This window comes from Nycticebus coucang, chromosome 3 (genome assembly GCF_027406575.1).
Source record: "Nycticebus coucang isolate mNycCou1 chromosome 3, mNycCou1.pri, whole genome shotgun sequence".
Lineage (NCBI taxonomy): Eukaryota > Metazoa > Chordata > Mammalia > Primates > Lorisidae > Nycticebus > Nycticebus coucang.
Genome location: NC_069782.1, coordinates 71794780 through 71814163, shown reverse-complemented (window position 1 = coordinate 71814163; position 19384 = coordinate 71794780). Strand labels below are relative to the sequence as shown.

The following is a 19384-nucleotide window of genomic DNA, read 5'->3' as shown; positions in this document are numbered from 1 at the left end:
GAGGTGCAGAAGCAAAAGTGAAACCCACAGGTTCCTGCAAAACTTCCTGCCAACTTGCTCCCCGCAATAGACACACACACACCCTTGCCAATCCCCACATTTTCTCCCAGTCCCTCACCCCCATCTGGCACCCCATAATTCTTGCTGCATTATTTGCCTCTTCCAATAGCGTTTGGGGAAAACACCTGGTTGGCTTCCCTCCTTTTAGGCAAGGCCTTGAAAACAGCCAAATTAAAGGATTTAAAAAGAGAACTAGGTTCATTCATTCACTTCCTGGACATCTACTGAGATCCAACTGTGTGCTTAACCCTCCCTGGAGGAGGCCCAGAACCTTGAAGAGTTGTGCTTCAATAACCACCACCCCCTGGTACCCAGGACACAACAGAGAATGAGAATATGGCAGCAAACAGAGACCTGAGGCGAGTTTCCTGCACCCCATCCCTGCGGCCCTCTATAGCTCCCCAGAATTTTGGAGGGGAGTCTAAGCCCTGCATTCGGCATTCAGCATTCAGCATTCAGGGTCCTTCAGCAGCTGGTCCCACTGCCCAAACACTGCCTGTGTTCCCTTCAGGGTATGTGCCAGCTGAGTATCAGTGAGAAACCCAAGCACAGAGAGGTTAAGGAACTGCCTGTGGTCACACAGCCTGGAAGTGGCTGTGCTGAAATTTGAACCCAGTGCCTGTCAAATCCACAGCCCTCACTCAGCTTCTCTGGTTTCCAGAAGGGGAAGCTGAGACTCCAATAGAGCAAGCTTTGCCTCTGTTTGGGATCCTGACACTCCACCCAGCAGCCTCCAGCACTAAATATTTGCTTCTGAGTCAACATTTCCATTGAATGGGCCCTGGGGACACATCAGCCTCAGTTTTTCCAAGAAGCTCTTCTTTTGTTCCCCCCAGTCCCAGAGACCCGAGTTCGAATCCGGACTCAGTCGCAACGCGCTGCTATCTCTGTTACCACCCCACCTACGGCCCTGGCAGACAGATACCCCAGTCCAGGAAAGGAGGAGCAAAAGGAAGATGCTGGGACCCCAGGGAAAGCCTCAATTCCGAAGCGTCCTCCCTTCTTCCCGCAGCCGCCCCGCATGGTAGCCTGCTGTGGCCCCCGCCACGCGGCTGGGACACTCTTCTGGCAACTTGTGTTTGCTCAGTCTGTCGCCGGGCCTTTGCCCGCGCTGTACCCCCTACCTCTTGGAGCGCTGCAGCAGCGCGCCTTTGGCCAGGCGGCTCCGATGACCAGGAGCCGCCACTGCCGTCCAGTAGCTTGGATCGGACATGCTGCTTCCCTTTGTGCCGCCGCCGCCGCCTGAAGCCCGGAAAGCGCGGGGGCGCAGCCGGCGGCGGCGGGGCGCGAACCTCAACGGCGGCGGGAACGGCCCCGGGAGCCCCGCGAAGCCAGGCAGAGGGAGGGGGCGCCACGGGGCTGCGCGGGGGATGGGGCAAGCTAGGAATAAGCGCGCGCCCCCGAACCCCGCTAGGGCGAGTGCGGGGGTGGGGCCTGTCAGGGCGGAGCGAACGACGCGGAAGCAAGGCCGGCGGGCCCGCTGGCGGGCGAGTAGGCGGGGCGTTGCCATAGCCACGGGCAGAGGGCGGGGCGTTGCTAAGGCCGCGGGCGGCGGGGGCGGGGCGTTGCTACGATCCCGGGTGGTGAGGACCTGGCGTTGGAGGTAACTTAACCTCTGGCCAGGGATTTTTGCTCTTTTCCGACAAAAATATGCATCTAATCACTACCTCCTTTACATCTCTTCGGGGGCGCTAGCTCCTTCTGAGTGTGACACCGCACTCAAGAACTATCTAGTGTCCTGACCTGGCTCATGCTACTACACCCACCCTGGCAATCCAGCCTGGCAAAATTCAGCATCTGAATTTTGGAAAGACCTCTCATCTGTCAGGCCCTGTCTTCTCCAGGCTTGGAGCTCCTTGGGGTCCCGACATCTCCAGCACTGGACTGTGCAACAGACGGTGTAGACACAAATTGACCCTGACTCAAATTGAGTCAGGGCATCTGATGTGCTCTGCCACATGTGATGGGAAAAGCCATTATCAGCTCAGCTACAGGCAGGAATCAGACACTTGATTGAATTTCTCTAGCCTCAGTCTTCTCAACTGTAAAATGGGAGGAAATATGAGGACCTGGAAAATATTCCATAAATGTTAGTATCAGGCTGACTTCCAGGCCTCTTTTTTCACATCTATAACACCCCCACCCCATGGTGAAAACATGAAAGGAACATGGCTGGAGGACCCAAGAAGGTGCCAGGTACAGGGCTAGGGGTACAGTACATGTTCACTATGGAAGCCACTATGGAAAAAGTGTCTTATACAGTAGGTACTGAATTAATGCTTCCTCTTCTCATGACAGCCCAGGGAAGTCAGAAGCAGCATCAGACTGAGGGCCACAGGACTCACTGGGACCTGGCCTGATGAATCTGATGCTGGAGCCCAGATCCCATATCTGAGAAAAGGAGACAATCCAGAAAACTGAGGCACAGAGAAGTTGCTGCCACCCAGTACGTAGCCCTAACCCTGCCTATCCCTCTTCACAAGTCCCTCGTAGACTTCTCACCATGTCCCCTCTATGCCCAGTGCTACCCTCAGGTACCCCCTTCCTGCTGGGTGTCTCCCTAGGAAAGCTCCCCAGACCTCAGATTCAAACACTCACATCTGGAAATTTATTCCCTCAACAAACATTTATTGAGCACCTACTGTGTGCCTCCCCCTGTCCTGAACCCTGGGGATACAGTAGGAACCAGGCCACACATAATCCCTGCCCTCAGGGGCCTCCAGTTTGGTGGGGGAAGGCATGGCATAAACAGGAAACAATTAAATGAATAAGATAATTTCAAATACCAAAGTTGAGAAAGAAAAGCAAAGGAGATAACACTGGGAAAGCCTAGTTTTAGCCAGAAGGCCTCACAGCCAGCCTGCCAGCCAGCCAGCTGAGCATTGAGAAGGGAGAGGAGTTTGCCTTGGAGAAAGTGTTCCAGGCAAAAAGCACAGTCCTCTGATGCAGGACAGAGAGGAAGATGCCAGCAGAGCTGCAGGAAGGAATGTGGTTTTGCTGTAGGAGAAATGGGGAATCATGAGGGTGTCTGAGTGTGTGTGTGAGATATGAACTATGTTTGTAAACTACCCCTATGTCAGTTATGGGGAGCAGGGATTGTTAGGGGGCAGAAAGGAACATGGCGGGAGGCTAGGACAGTGTTTGGGAGGGGAACATTGAAGATTGATTTATGGTAGTGCCATGGAAGAAAGTAAGTGGGTTGAGACCTATGACCCCCAGGTGTTTGTCCTGAGCCCCGTGTAGGGGACAGATTCTCCCAAGATGAGGACCCAAGTGAGGATGGAGCCATGGACTCCATATGCTGCCACCAAATGTTAAGCTACCCCCACCCCATATGTGTGGGAACACGTCAGTGTACACACTCAGTAAAGGAGCTTCTCCTCATCCCCAGCCACAGGTACACCTACAATCCCCCCCCCCCCAGTCATGTATACCTACTGCCCTAGCACCAGCAGCTGCTTCAGCTATGCCTGTCTAGCCTCAGTTTCTCCCTCTGTAGGGCTATAGCCAACAACAGAGAGCCTGCTGCCATGGTGAGAGCCTGTCATGTATGACTGGCTAAGCCACTAATCTCTGGCATCCAGCCCACTGCCCACCACATCACACCCCTCCCCTGCTCACATACCTTCCATGGCTCCCCAATGCTTTTACAGCAAAACCACACTCTTGGGGCAATCCCTCTCCTAGGGCTCAGATCCTAACCCTGTCCCTGACCCATTCTGTGATCTTGGCATTTGCCTCTCTCTGCCTGTGCTAGTGACTGTATAAATGGCAAAGCCTCAGGTAAGTATACAGATCACTCCCACCAACACCTTGTTAGTGTGACTACCCTAGCCCTTCCTACCTGCCCATGTACTGTCCATCCCCCTTCCAGCCCCACACACTATATGACTCCCAGTGCTCTAGGTAGAAAATCCACATTCTTCCTGACCTTGGCATTCACGGCCTCAGAAGGAATGCTCCTCTGACAATGTTCTTCCAGGTAGGAACAGACTCTTTGTGCACAAGGGCTCAACTCTGAACTTTCTTCAATACCACCCCTAAACCATCACCGCCACTACCATTATCACAACTACAGCCCTCCCACCTGCTGCCCATTCATCCAAGACACATACACTAAGTGGGCATCTGCTGTATACCAGGCCCTGCAAAGAGAATACCACATGACCAGGACAGATCCAGGTCTGGTCCTCCAGGGGCACTCAACCCTCTGGTGAAAACCCAATAATCACAAAAGAAAACATGAAAATCTCATCCCTGTCAAGGTCTGGATGATGGAAATAGGCATAATGGATGTAAGTGGGGTGTGGAAGGAGCAGGTGGCTGGGGAGGCTTTCCATCTGCAGGCTTGATGGGGATATGATAGAAGAAGAAAGGATGGAAGGGAGGTTTGGACAGATGTACAAGTGCAAAGACCCTGAAGCTGAACCAGCTTGCTTTCTGTTTTTTTTTTTTTTTTTTTTTTTTTTATTTTGGCCAGGGCTAGGTTTGAACCTGCCACCTCTGGCATATGGGACCGGCGCCCTACTCCTTGAGCCACAGGCGCCGCCCCAGCTTGCTTTCTGAAGGATCACTCAGGAAGCCATATGGCTGGAGCACAGTAAGCAATGGGGAGGTTGGTAGGGGTGCAGAGGGTGGACCCTGTAGGATTTGGAGGCTAAGGGACAAATGTGGACCTGTCCCCAAGGTGCAAGGAGCTAGAGAGGCAGTGACACATTTCCTTTCTTGGCCCAAGTTGATGTGACTCTGCTGCCCTCTAGCGGTAAGCAAAGCATCCTGGTGGCCTCTGTTCCAGCCCCCAAACTGCCTCCCTTTCTTGGGAGAGAGGGGAATCAGCTCAGCCATCCCCAACACCAGGGTCCTTCTCCTCATCTCATTTTGTCCTCACCTGTGGCTGAGGGTAAGGACTCAGAGTCAGATCTGGTCTCACTCCTTTCCAGGGTGTCCCTAGTAACATATTTCTCAGGTATTATGCCTCAGTTTTTGCCTCTACTACATGGAGGTGACAGTGGTCTCTGCCCCTCATTGGGTGCCCCGATCTGGTCCAGGCCCTATCATCTCCTGCATAGATGCTGCCCTGTCTCTGCAACCTCCATTCCTGTCCCTAGAAAACCTTTCTTCCACTAAGGCAGCCACAGAAGCTTTAAAAATCTCCATCCTGCCTCAGGACCTTTGCACATGCAGTTCTCACTGCCTGGTGCCAATCTTCCCTTTGCTCTGTCCATGCCTCAGCTTAAACATCACCTCCTCAAGAGGTCCCTGTCTGAAAATATCTTGTTTATTCATTCCCTTTTGCATCACCCACCTCCCCAAGCTAGCTGAGAAGCCCCAGAGGAAGAAACTATGTCTTGTTCATGGCAATGCCCTTAGCACTACACCTAGCAAACACCAGGTGGGTAATAACTACTTTTTTTTTTTTTTGAGACAGAATCCCACTGTCATCTGGGCTAGAGTGCCATGGTGTCAGCCTAACTCACAGCAACCTCAAACTCCTGGGTTCAAGTGATCCTGCCTCAGTCTCCTAAGTAGCAGGGACTATGGGCACCTGCCACAATGCCCAGTTAATTGTTCTATTTTTAGTAGAGATGGGGTCTTACTCTTGCTCAGGCTGGTCTCAAACTCCTGAATTCAAGGGATCCTCTTGCCTTGGCATCCCAGAGTGCCAGGATTACAAGACTGAGCCACCGTGCCTGGCCCTAATAAGTGCTTATTGACTGAATGAGGGAAGGTACCTCCCTGTTGCCCAGAACCTAGTGTGGGCTCCATATTGTTACCTCTTCTCCCTCTTAAAGTCTGTGGAAAGTCTGAGCAGCTTGTTCATACTAAAGTATATATGACTGAAGGGCCATCTAATTCCAGACATCATTGACCCTCACATCTGTTGTCCCTCCCTGAACCTTTACCCATGTCCTCTTGTATAGGAGAAAGACCCCGAGGCCTTCTCAGCCATTGAGGGTGGCTCAAATCCTCAACCGAGGGGTTTCTGCAGCTGGCAAATGTGGTCAGGTAAGGTCCCTCCCTCCTAGAGTTATGGAGGGAAGGGAGCAAGCACTTTAGATAGAACTGGTGCTCTGTCAGGGTGTTCCTTCCTCCCTACAGCATTCTCTGCTTCAGCTCAATGCACAGGTCTCCAATGATGGTCTCTCAGGCCTGGTTGGGGGCGGGGGTATGTTCACAGGAAGTAGCTTTCTTCCCAGGTCCCTGAGAATACAGCCCAGAAGTCCAGGCTGATTCAGCAAGGAGGGCCCTGAGTGGCCTGGGAATCCAACACCAGTCTTGGGGAAGTCCTTGGGCAATAGTCCAAGTTCTGGCCTCACCTTGGCCACCTGTCAGATGGAAGACCTAGTGGACATAGCTGAAAATGGAATTTTCCCATCATGGTCCTAGTATAGATTGAAGCACCACTATAAAGCAGGGTAAACTGAGGCCCAGAGAGGTGATGTTACCAGCCTACACAGTACCTCAGGGAGAGGGGCAGGTCTGGATGGCTTCCAAGGCTCTGGGGTGCCAGGGCGATGTCCACGCCCCGCCCCCACGCGCTGTCACTTACCTCCAGGGGTGCAGGCCCAGGGAGGGGCTACAGGGGCTGCAGGGGCTGCTGGGACTCAGCAGGGACGGGCTCTGGCTGCTCGGAGACAGACTGCAAAGAAAGAGGCCGGGGACTGTGAACCAGGAGGCCGCCCCTGGAGACCGGATCACCGGATCAGGGCTGTAGTCTCTCAAGAAGGGGTCCAAGGCCCAGGATTCTGGGGTTTGAGCAAGCCTTGAGGGCGGGGCCAGACCGCTGACCAGGGAGGGCTCCCCGGAGGTGGAGGTGAGTTTCTGGGCGACAGGAACAGAGACGCCGCGAGGGGAGGGTGGTTGTCTTCCGGTTCTCCCCGAGGGGGCCCCCCTTTCCCTCCCGGTTCAACACTCACTCGAGGGTCAGTGCTGGAATGTGCAGCTTGTCCCTGCGGGACTTCATGCCGAGGCCCAGGACCAGTCAATGCGGCGGCTACCGACGCCCCTTTTGCGTCCCGGAAACCCTGATCGTGGCGCGATCGTACAGACTGACAGATACCGACGCAGGGACCATACGCCTGGCGGGTGCGGCGGGCTCGGCTGGGAGGCTGGGCAGCTGGGGGCGCGGGGAGGGCGGGCTTTCTCCGCCCCGAGGTGGGGCTCAGAGCCCGGCACCTGCGCGGAGGCCTGCCCGACAGGAGGGGTTGGGCTTTCAGAGTAGGGACGCCGAGGCAACCAGGTCTACAGCCCCGGAGCTGCGCGGCCGGCAAAGAAGGGCGGTCACTGCCTCTGCGGTCAGCATGATTGCTCCATCGCTTAAGCCCGCCTCCTCCCGGGCCTGGCTGGGCCTCCTCCTGTCCCCAGGGAGCCCTCGGACCTGGGATCAGAGCGCGCCCCGCCCCAATCCCCAACGCCGCATGCCCATCCACGGCACTGTTATCCTCCCTGAGCACTTCAGAGGCTCGGACCACAACTCCAAGTCTTTGCATCAAGCTGTACCCTCAGCCAGCAACGTTGTCCCCCTCACTCATGTCCCACAAATTCCCTGTACTCCCACCCCCACCAGGGAGTCCCCAGCCCTGTCCACCTTTCTCAGCCCAGACCCCATGGTCTGGAAATGTGTGTGTCCTGCTCTGCCCCTTGGAGGCCCTGGGCTCAGGGCAGGTGGGAGGGAGTGGACAACCCTCAGGGAGTCTTTGGCTCTATCCTGCCCCCATGGTCTGGGACTTTGCCCTCTGCGGTCCTGATTGATTCACCATCCACCACCCTGCCCCCAGCTTGGGCAAAGGCTGAGGACAGTGCCTGTCCTCAGGGCAATGTCCAAGGACCGGGGCAGGGTACTGGGGCACTCAGGCCCCTCCCTACCAGCTGCACTATTCACACTCCAAGGAGAGCAGATGGCCTGGGCTTGGGGGCCCACTCTGACCCTATTCATAGGACTTCCTTCTTCCTCTCTCCCTCCACTTCCGCTTTGCTCACTCCACTCAGCCACTCTTGTCTCCAATGCCAACTCTGCCCCCAAATCTTCTGGCTCCAATTACCCACAAAATCCCCTCCATCTCTTTTTCTGGTTAATGTCTTTCCCTGTACACATCACTTCAACCATTTCTCTACTCCCAGAGAACAAGTCCCATAGATAGTGCCTGACATCGACTTCTCTGTATCCCCTACACCTTGAACAGGGCCCAACATACAGTGGGTGCTCACAAAATGTTCAGTGGATGATTTTCACCTCCAACTCAGGCAAAGGCAGCCCGCAAAGATGGGATGTCTACACTCACACTCCTCCAGATCACCAGCTCTGAGTCAAACCCTTTCCCATCATGGGCTTTGGTTTTTCCCCTCTGTAAGTTAGTGAAGTCATTGAATAAAACTGTTCTCTAAGCCTTTGGCATCCAAAAATGCCAAGCATACATACTTTGTTTTTATACAGGAATAAAAAAAGGAAAAAGAAAAAGCCAAGCTACAGGAACACTAATGGGGCCCTAAAAGAGACAATTTTCTATCAGTGTTTCCCAAAAAGAAGTGAGCTCTCCATCATGGAAGCATCCAAGCCAGTTTCAGTATACTTAGGCTGGAATTCTTACAGTCCCGACTTAAGATTCCAGACAAGCCCACCCCCCCCATTCCAAGCTGGGTGTCCTTAAGCTGGTGATGAAACTCCTCTGTACCCGTCAGGTTTCTCTTTTGCAAATTTGCATGAGCCTCCCAGGTTGTAGTGAGAGCCCGGTAAGATGCTTGTGAAGTAGTTGCAAACACCAGGGCAGGATCAAGAGGATAAGTGTTGCATTAAATTCATTTACAATTCGCTGGTTGCTGTTGAAATATCTGCACCCAGGACCAAAGGGCCCCACCCAGACCTGCAGGCCTGCGCACTCACCCACGTCCCCGGCGCGGCAGGCTCAGCTCCTTCTGTAATGAGACAAAAATGGGGATCATTCTCAACGTGATAAGCCCTTGGAAGCCCAGGCTGTTTACCCAGCACACCCCCCAATCAGTCCCCTGCTAGCCCTGCCCCAGCCAATGCCTCCTTCCTACTCATTCTTCATATTGAGCTCAGCCCTCCCCTCTCAGAACTACTTTCCCTTCCTTCTGGCCCTAGTTAAACTGCAGCTAATATTCTAGGTCTCAAGTCAAACATCCTTCTACCTGGAGTCCCTCCCAGATTCCCATTCTACCTACCCTACTCTACTTGCCTGAAAAATAATCTTATTGACCAAGCACAATGTCCTCCTACCTGTAATCTCAGCACTTTGAGAAGCTGAGGCAAGAGGATCATTTAAGGCCAGGTGTTGAAGACTAGCCTGGGCAACATAGCAAGACCCCACCATCTCAACTCCCAAAAAAAGAAAAAAAAGAAAAAAAAAAAAAAACACCTGACCTGAGTGCCTATAGTCCTAGCTACTGGGGAGGCTGAGGCAGGAGTTTGTTGGAGCCCAGGAATTCAAAGCTGCAATGAGCTATGACTGAGCCACTACACTCCAGCCTGGGCAACAGAGCAAGACTCTGTCTCTTAAAAAACACATTATTTATTTATTTGTTCGTTTTTATTCTGTTTTGTTTCAAGACAGTCTCATTCTGTGCTCTGGGTAGAGTGCTATGGCATCATAGCTCATAGCATCCTCAAACTCTTGGGTTCAAGCAATCCTTTTGCTTCAGTCTCCCAAGTAACTGGGACTACAGGTGCCCACTAAAATGCCTGGCTAATTTTCCTAATTTCCCCTACAGAAATGGGGTCTCACTTTTGCTCAGGCCAGTTTCGAACTCCTGAGCTCAAGCAATCCACCTGCCTCAGCCTCCTAGCGTGCTAGGATTATAGGCATAAGCCACCACACCCAGTCTTAAAATATATATTTAAAACAACAAATTAGTTAATAGCGGTTATTTATGAAGAAGTATGTCATTAATGGCTAAAAATGAATAATCTGGAGCCTACCAAGGTAAAAATAGTCTTTTATTTTACTATCTGTTCCCACTGTCTAGTAGCCTTTTTAAAACTTCTCTGTGATGGTGGCGCCTGTGACTCAGTCGGTAGGGCGCCGGCCCCATATACCAAGGGTGGCGGGTTCAAACCTGGCCCCGGCCAAACTGCAACCAAAAAATAGCCGGGTGTTGTGGCGGGCGCCTGTAGTCCCAGCTACTCGGGAGACTGAGGCAAGAGAATCGCTTAAGCCCAGGATTGGAGGTTGCTGTGAGCTGTGTGAGGCCACAGACTCTACCGAGGGCCATAAAGTGAGACTCTGTCTCTACAAAAAAAAAAAATTAAAACTTCTCTGTGCCTCAGGTTTCTTACTTGAAAATGGCCCAGTTACCCAAGGTCCTGGCTCCTTACCCTCTGCAGAGCATGTGCAGGTGTGGGTCACTGGCACCGGTGGGGGTTGTAGCACTGACCAGTGACTCCCTTTTAAAGACCCTAGAGCTCAGCAAGCTGACCTGCATCAACTCTGGGTGTTCTCACCATGTGCCCTGGCTTGGGGTTTACCATGATCCCATAGTCCACTCTGAGACATGGCCCGCCCAAGAGGGTTTTTTAATTCTCAGATGGCTATGCAGTACGAGTTTAGAATCAGGATACTTGGACCTGTATTCAGTTCTATTATCTATTCCTTCAGAGCCAGGCAAGCGATTTGTACTCCTGGTGCCTCAGCTTCCCTATCTGTAATTTGGAGATAACATCGGGAGGGTCTTGGGGTGATATGATCTGCCATTATTATTATTATTGCTGTTGTTGTGTGCTGGTGTTGTAATATTGTTGAGCTCAGCAAGTGCCTACACCATAGCTATCATAATGTCTGGTAAATTTCCTCAAAATTATTAAGCCCCAGGCACAAGGGCCGTTTTACAGGCTGTGAAACTGAGGCGCCGAGGGAAGTCAGCTACCCACGTCTGTCAGCAGGAGAGGCAGAAAACTGGGTCTTAGGACACTCCCCCCCCCCACATAAACACACATCAGGGCAGCCGCGTTGGGGACATAAGACTATTTTTACCTCGGTGGGCTCTGGCTGCCCACGTCCCCATAGAGGTGTTCGCCATGGCAACCAGTGGCGTCATCGGCCCCCGCAGCGAATTGGAGGAGGCCGGAAGCTGCCAGGCGCGGGTTGACCGGGACAGGAGGGCAAGGTCTCAAGGTAGGAGAGGAGTGGAAGGGCTGGCAGGGAAGAGTGGGGGAGGTGGGAAGATGGCATCACGTCAGGCCTGACCCCAGAATGAGCCTTCGGAATGTGAGGAGAATGACCTACTACCCTGAGGTCTCCCTGTCTGCCCTGGGAACAGACAGCTCACTACATTCAGCGCAAGAGTCATAGATCCAGGAGCCATTACCCCCACCGCCACCACTGGGGTCTTCTTCTGCCCCCTCCAATAGTTATGGGGTCTTATGTCACATCCCCCCCACTACCCCACGTGAAACAAGGAGGAATCTGAACCCAGGGGTTCCCTGTTCACCCTACCCTCATCCCAGCTATTTCCTTCCAAAGCTCTGATAGTTCTGGGTTCTGAGCCTGGCTCTCCTACTCCTGCACTATGTGACCCCTGAAAGCCACCTTAACTTTTCTATGCCTCAGTTTCCTCATATAGGGTCCTGAGAAGAATCAATAAGTAGCAGGTTCAGGGTCTAGCGCTAGGGTAGGGGTGGGGGACTCCATAAATGGGAGCTAAGAAAGTGATTGTATACTAAGGTGAATAATAACCGCCAGTTTAAAGTTGCTTCTAACATACAAAACGATGTGAAGTGGCAGAGAGAGAGGTGTGAGAAAGTCAGAAATCCCCTGCAAAGGCTCCTGGGAAGCTGGACCCACACAAAACTCTCCTGACACCACCCCCGGCCCTTCGCTCCCCGCACCATCTGCTTCCACCCGCAGCCCCCTCTTTGCCAGCTGTTCCCCAAGAGAGTGGCTCCCACCCAGATGAATGCTGGAACCGCTGCTCTTTAAAGGTAATTTTTATGGTCTGTGCTTTCCTGGCTAGGTGATGCTGCTTCCCACCCAGGCCTCAGCTCCATCTTGAGGAACCCCCAGTTTGGAGAAGGTGGAGCAGGACATGGGCACCCCCATACTGGAAGGATTAGGAGAGACCAAAAGGGAGAGAAGGGGTTGGAGTAACCAGAGAGAGAGGGGAGCTCAGGGGCTTCCTGGAATAGGGGGGCATCAGACTGGGCCACCAGCCAAGTAGAAAAGAGTCCAGACCCAGCAAACAGCATATGCAAAGGGTGGATGTGGGTCTCAGCCTGGTGGGCACCAAGGTCCATGGGAAATTTGGTCTCACTGGAGTGACAAGGGAAAGAAGTCAGTGTAGACCACATTGCACCAGCTAGAAGGCTTCCTGGAGTAGGAGAAGTAGAACTGGGCCATGAGGAAGGAAGCATCCCTGACGTTTGAACCTTAGGGATGCTTATTTCCACCTAATAGCATGGAAATAAAGTCCAGACTCAAGCTCTGGCCACTTCTCTGCCCCAGTATGCTCTGGTTGGGGAATCTGGTGCTTTGAAATTTTGTTGTGTGTGAAGCAAAGGCCCAAGTGAGAGATGATGAAAGTAATGATAAGACAATAGTAGTAGTAGTAGTAATAACAGATCACGTTCACCAGCGCCTGCAAATGTTATGCATGAGACTGAACTTAACCCAAACTGTGAAGGTCCCCACCTCTTCCCCTGACCCATATAGCTAAGGCAAATGGATGGCCCATAGGGCAGGCTGGGTCCTATTTAATATCTTTCCTGCACACAGCCAACAGTAAGCCTCACATTGCCACAATTAGACAGTCCCCTATCTGCCTCAGGCTTTTATAAATTGACTCTTTGACTTTTGATGTCCCCATTGGCCAGTCCCCTAGCTGCTTCAGGCTTTTATAAATTAACTCTTTGGCTTTTGCTGTCCAGGAAATCTGATTGGCTCTCACCAGCAACCTGCCTCTTGCCTGGTCATTAACAAGGGCTCTTCTCAGAGGAACTGAAAGATGCTTAAAAACCAAAGCTCTCAATTGCTGTACACTTTCAGATGTCAGACTGTTATAATTCCAGGTCTTTGGCTTCCTGGTGTCACCTTTTGTCTCTGAGCCTCAGTGTCTCCCTCTGAAAAAATGGGACCATTAACAGCAGTGACCACTCAGGCTGTTAGAAGAATTAAATGCATGCACAATACTTAGCCTGTTAATATTAACAATTATTACCACTTTACTATTACTTTATTATTATTTTCATTCTCCCTCTTGGGCCTTTCTTGCATGCTTTTCCCTGGCTTTCCACTCTTTTTGCCCACCCCTTCCCCATTAGCTTCAGAGGAGTCTCTCCAGATATGGGCATATCCTCCCCTGATCCAGCACCTTCTATAGTTCCCTATCACTCTAGAAAGAAAGTCCAACCTCTTTAAAATCAGCGCTGATGCAGCCTCTGCCCTAATAAATGGGTTCTGGTGTCCCCATACAGTAGATACAGCTTCATGTCTCTGGGCCTTAGCACACGCTGTGCTGGCTGCCAGAATTCCCTCATACTTGGGCAACACCTGCTCATCCCTCCACCTCCCTGGATGGAGGCCAGTGCTGAGTTGGTCTGAAGGGAAAGCCAGACCATCTGGTTCAAATCCTGACTCTGTCATCTATATTCTGTGAGACCTGGACAGTGGCTATGCTTACCTGACATTCAGTTTCCCTTTTGTAAGGCAGGACTTGTCATCAGGGAATGTTTGACCCCCCACATGGAATAGGTCCCACTTCCTAACGTCAGCAGCACCCCCATTTGCCAGCAGCACCCCCATTCGCCTACTTGAGGCAGTTTATTTTAAGATGCTGTGGGGCGGGGCTGGCATCTAACTGGGGCTCCAGGAGGAGGCCTGTCCCTCCACAACAACCCACAGCTCCTGCCCTACCCCCTTCTCTCTGCCTAGCCCCCCCATTTGCATCTGGCCTCAGCACCTCCAGTTCTGCTCCTCCCACCTCCACCACCCCCTCTCCTCCCTGGGGCTGGGAGAGGGGAGTGTTTCTGACCTGCAGTTATGTCTGCTCCTTCCCTGACCACGTCCCACATGGCTTCTTGTCACCTGCAGAGTTTGCAGTTAGGCTGTCTCAAGCTCTAGGCCCACCTGCCCCATCCCCTGCCCCAGCCTGAACACTACCACCCCCTCTGTCCTTTCTATGTTCTAGTTTCATTCAGCATCTTTCATTTCCCTAAATACCACTCCCCCCAACCACAATGCCTTGCCTCCCTGCCACCCTGCCACTCTGCCACCCTGCCACCCTGCCACCCATGGCTGCCTCCTCTACCCTAGGGAACCCAGCAATGGCTGGGTCAGACATCTCTCCCACATGCTGTGCCTTCCCCACACAGCAACTCCTTTCACCTCTCTGGGCCACAGTTCCCCCATCATACCTGACAACCCTGTCCGGAAAGGTGGCTCCAGCGGTTGGGGAACACTGTGTAGCCTCTACAGAGCCAGACATACAACACATGCTACACAAATGTTCATTGGGTAAATAATGAACCCCAGTTTCCCTATCTGCAAATCTGGTGTCTTTTTAAGGGTGTGGCCTAAGCCCCAGAGGAAAATGTCTAAATCTTCTTAATTCTCATTTTTTTTTTTTTTTTGTAGAGACAGAGTCTCACTGTACCGCCCTTGGGTAGAGTGCCGTGGCATCACACGGCTCACAGCAACCTCTAACTCTCCGGCTTACGCGATTCTCTTGCCTCAGCCTCCCAAGCAGCTGGGACTACAGGCGCCCACCACAACACCCGGCTATTTTTTGTTGCAGTTTGGCTGGGGCTGGGTTTGAACCCGCCACCCTCGGCATATGGGGCCGGCGCCCTACTCACTGAGCCACAGGCGCCGCCCTTAATTCTCATTTTTTATTTGTTACAGGAGGTCAAAGGAGTTGCTGTCTGGAGTCACATGGCCTCTGCATGTCTTCAAACTTAGGCTTCAGTCCCCGATGCTCATTTTCCTATCTCTTGGTGACACAGCCTCCTTAACACAAACCTGGTACTAGAGGTCAGAAAAGGCAAGTTGGAAAACTGAGGCTCACAGAAGCACGAATGCCTCCCTCTAGGTCACACAGCTAGTTGGCAGCGACTTGTGCTCTGAGAGAGCTGATTAAGGGTGCCAGATCGAATCCTGGCTGGGCAACCTCTGGTTAGTTGTTTTCCCAGACTGAAGCCTTAGTTTCCTTGTCTGACAAATGGGTGCGCCCAGACAGCCCCAACATTCCCAGCTCATCATAGGGTGAGCTGAAACAGGGGTGGGGTGCAGTGTCATAGCAACGACTGGACGCAGGTATTAATATGCATTAAATAATATTAATATATCACTAGTATAATACAACAACGAACATATGGTGAGCTCTCAGGCTGCTATTGCTCTCATTATTATTAGAACAACTAGTGAGGAGGGGCAGAACCCTCAGCCCCTTCCTCCCATGCTATCGCTCAGAGCCTCAGTTTCCCCAGATGTCGAATGGGGGGACATCTCCCCACTTCCCACCAGGAGAAAAGCACTTTGATAAGCAGGTGCGTAGAGGGAGTGAAATTACCGTACCCTGCCCTCTACCTCAGTTTCCCCAAAGCCTGTAGAGGCCCCGCCCCTGGCACTTTTCAGGCGGTGAACACCTGGCTGGGTCCTTTGCCTGCCCGCCCGCCCTCGCAGGGGCCTCACCTGGAGCCCGCGGCGCCGCAGGAGGCTCGGCTCGTCCATGGTCTGCGAGTCAGCGCCTCCAGGCCCGCCCCCGGCCCCGCCCCGGCCTGCCAGGCCCCGCCCCCGATTTCCATTGGCCAGTCTGGTCAGCTGACGGGGTCTGACCCCGCCCCTCTTTGGGTGCCGGACTAGAAGAGCACCGCTCACACAGGGGCGAACTGGCCCTTCTTCTCCAGTGCCAGTCCCCAGAGCACAGAAATAAACATTTTGCAATCAGTGCTCTTAGAAGTAAGGAAACATTTATCCCCATTTTGCAGATGAAGAAACTGGCTCAGAGGGGTTAATCAATGTGTCCAGACCACACAGCAGAACTAATTCTAAAGTGGGAAAAATGAAGCACCCACGTCTGTGCAAAATTGAAGGGGCGCCAAAAAATAAGCCATCAAAAAAGATAATATCTTGACTCAGCACCTGTACTCAGTGGTTAGTGTGCCAGCCACATACACCTGGGCTAGTGGGTTCAAACCTGGCCTCGGCCTCCGCCTGCTAAACAACAATGACAACTGCAACAAAAAAATTGCTGGGCGATGTGGCGGGTGCCTATAGTCCCAGCTACCTGGGAGGCTGAGGCAAGAGAACTGCTTAAGCCCAAGAGTTTGAGGTTGCTGTGAGTTGTGACGTCATGGCACTCTACCCAGGGCGACATACTAAGACTATCTCAAAAACAAACAAACAAAAACAGAAAAGAAAAAAACAACATTTTAATCTGATATTTTTCAAAATCAAAATTTAATTAAAACATTAATGATGGGGCAGTGCCTGTGGCTCACTGGGTAGGGCGCTGCCCCATATACCGAGGGTGGTGAGTTCAAACCCAGCCCTGGCCAAACTACAACAAAAAAATAGCCGGGCGTTGTGGCGGGTGCCTGTAGTCCCAGCTACTCTGGAGGCTGAGGCAAGAGAATCGCCTAAGCCCAGGAGTTGAAGTTGCTGTGAGCTGTGATGCCAAAGCACTCTACCGAGGGTGATAGGGTAAGACTCTCTCAAAAAAAAAAAAAAAATTAATGATGAACAAAACATCACAATTTTAAAGACAAGATCAGACCCTATCCTTGCACCATCTGCCTTATTTGCCCTCACTCTAAGCCTGCATCTGGTGTTAGTAAAACCTTATTTACAATAACATGTAGCCATTGCAGTTGCCAGTTTCTTTTTTGAGGATGGCTACCTTTGCTGAATCCTAGCTGGGCACCCATACTATGTGTCTCATTGGAAGATAATTGTTCAGCACCATTTTGCAGAAGGGGAAAATGAGGCTGGGAGAAGTCCAAAGTCCCAAGATAGTCTTTCACTGAGACGTCCACTGGCTCTGCAGCTGCACTGTTCAACCTTAACATTAGAGAGTGTTTTCAGGTTGGAGGGAAGCCTAGGAAAGGTCACTGGAGCCCACTTGTCTACAAGGTGGCCAGATTGAGTAAATAAAAATACAAGATGCCCAAGGAAAACATTTTTCTCATACAATTTTGAAAATTGACAAGTAACTCATAAACCATAAAATTCACCCTTTTAAAGTGTACAATTCAGTGGTTTTCATCATATTTACAGATTTGTATAACCACCATCTAAATCCAGAAAATTTTCATCATTAATGGAAATCAAACCCCTTGTCCATTAGCAGCCACTTATTATTCACCCTGCCCAGCTCCCGACAGCCACAAATCTGCTTTCTGTCTCTATGATTTGTCTCCTGCTGGACATTTCATTATCAATGAAATCATACCACATGTATCCTTCTATGTCTGGTTTCTTTCATTCAACATAATGTTTTCCAGATTCATTCACATTGTAGCAAATATCAGTTCCTCATTCCTTTTTGTGGCCAAATATTATTTCATTGTGTATGTATACATATATATTTTGTTTATTCATCTTTCAATGGTCATTTGAGTTTTTTCACTTTTTAGCTATTCTGAATAGAGTTTGTATGGACATTGGTATACAAGGTTTTGTGTGGACATATGTTTTTAGTTCTCTTGGCCATATACTGAGGAGTGGGTTTCCTGGGTCAAAAGATGTAACTCTATGTTTTGAATTTCTGGGCACCGCCCATAGTTCAGTGGGTAAGGGGCCAGCAACATACACCGAGGCTGGCAGGTGCCAAAACAACAATGACAACTGCAACAACAACAACAACAAAAATAGCCGGGCATTATGGTGGGCGCTGAGGCAAGAGAATCGCTTAAGCCCAAGAGTTTGAGGTCGCTGTGAGCTGTGACACCATGGCACTCTACCCAGGGCAATAGCTTGAGACTCTGTCTCAAAATAAATAAATAAAAATAAAAAATTATAAATTTCTAAAAAACTGCCAGACTGTTTTCCAAAGTAGTCACCCAGTTAAATTCAAATTTCCATAAACAATGAGTATGTCCCCTGCAATACTTGGGACATAGTTATGCTAAAAATTTATAGGCTATTTATCTGAAATTCTAATTTAACTGGGTGCCTTGTGTTTCATCTGGCAACCCTCCACTAAGTAAACATCAGGTTGCAGCTTGCTTACCCCAAGTGGTACGTTCATGTCCAGTAATAGCCAACTGTTCTGACTCTGGTTACTTTTACCTCATAGTTCTCCTTTAGTCCAGGCTGAGCTAGACATGTAACCCAGAGTCATTTATTGACCTCAGCTTCTCTGATTTGTTCAGGGTAGACATATGACCTTGATACAAGCTCAGCCCATCAGAGCCTTCCCTGAGACTTTACCTGAAATTCTGGGAAAAGAGAGGTTTCCTGAACCAGGGACCATTGTGCTGGGCAAATGGGGACCTGCTAGAGGGAGAGCCACCAGAGAGGTCTCAAATGACCCTGCTCCATCTCCAACTACACAGAAATCCCTCCCAAATGACTTTTCAATGGGCAACAGGGAGTGTTTATTGACTGACTAACTGAATACATGAATGCAGTTTTTCCACAGTGAACACCTATATGTCCTTTAAAACCTACTTCAAATTCTCTTTGAGAAGCAACAGAGAACATTTATGAATGAATAAATACAATTTTTTCTTGTGAACTATATGTCCATCAAAACCCTTCTCAAATGTCTCCATGAGAAGCATCAGGAACTGTGGTTTTTGAATGAACTTTTTTCTTGGTAGCCTTCTGCATATTTAAAACATCCTCAAATAGGGCAGCACCTGTGGCTCAAAGGAGTAGGGCGCCAGCCCCATATGCTGGAGGTGGTGGGTTCCAACCCAGCCCTGGCCAAAAATTGCAAAAAAAAAAAAGAACCCTCAAAAGATCCTCTAAAGGCATTAGAAGGTCTTGGTTGAATGAGAAAAAAATGTTCTTATTGATGAATGATGCCTATAAGTGTATTTGTTAAATGAAGAAATATATTTTCTCCTTGTAAACTCTTAAACATCCTTCAATACCCTCTTTGGATGCTCTCAAGGACAGCAGGGTCTTTTGGCTGCATGTCAGACTTAGGGTCATTTTCCCTGAGGAGAAGGGGGAGAAGGGATGGGAAAGTGCTGCAGTTCCTCTTGTCATGTTTTCCGGGGCCCCTGTGACCTAGTCCTGCCTGCTTCCTTCCCCCACCCCCACCCCTAGTTTGTGGGGTATCTAAAAGTGGGGCAGCCCTGGGAGTTTCAGCCAGGAGGGACTAATAAGGGGCCCCCAGGCAGTCCTAGAGAGGGAGGGAAGGAAGTGGT

General features: G+C 51.0%; 1 protein-coding gene across 8 annotated transcripts in view; it reads right to left on the bottom strand.

Moving 5' to 3' along the window:
* MAST3 (microtubule associated serine/threonine kinase 3) overlaps positions 1-15763 on the bottom strand; it is a 37038-nt gene extending 21275 nt beyond the window's left edge. For 2 of the 8 annotated variants that reach the window (XM_053583445.1, XM_053583446.1), the window contains exons 1-3: positions 15699-15759; positions 8942-8973; positions 6611-6700 (exon numbers count right to left, since the gene is read on the bottom strand). In XM_053583445.1, the coding sequence (XP_053439420.1) occupies positions 6611-6700; positions 8942-8973; positions 15699-15737 (161 nt within the window). In that variant the 5' untranslated portion in view covers positions 15738-15759. The other 6 variants (XM_053583449.1, XM_053583450.1, XM_053583447.1 and 3 more) reach the window with 3 other exon arrangements.
* Positions 15764-19384: the final 3621 nt, after the last annotated feature.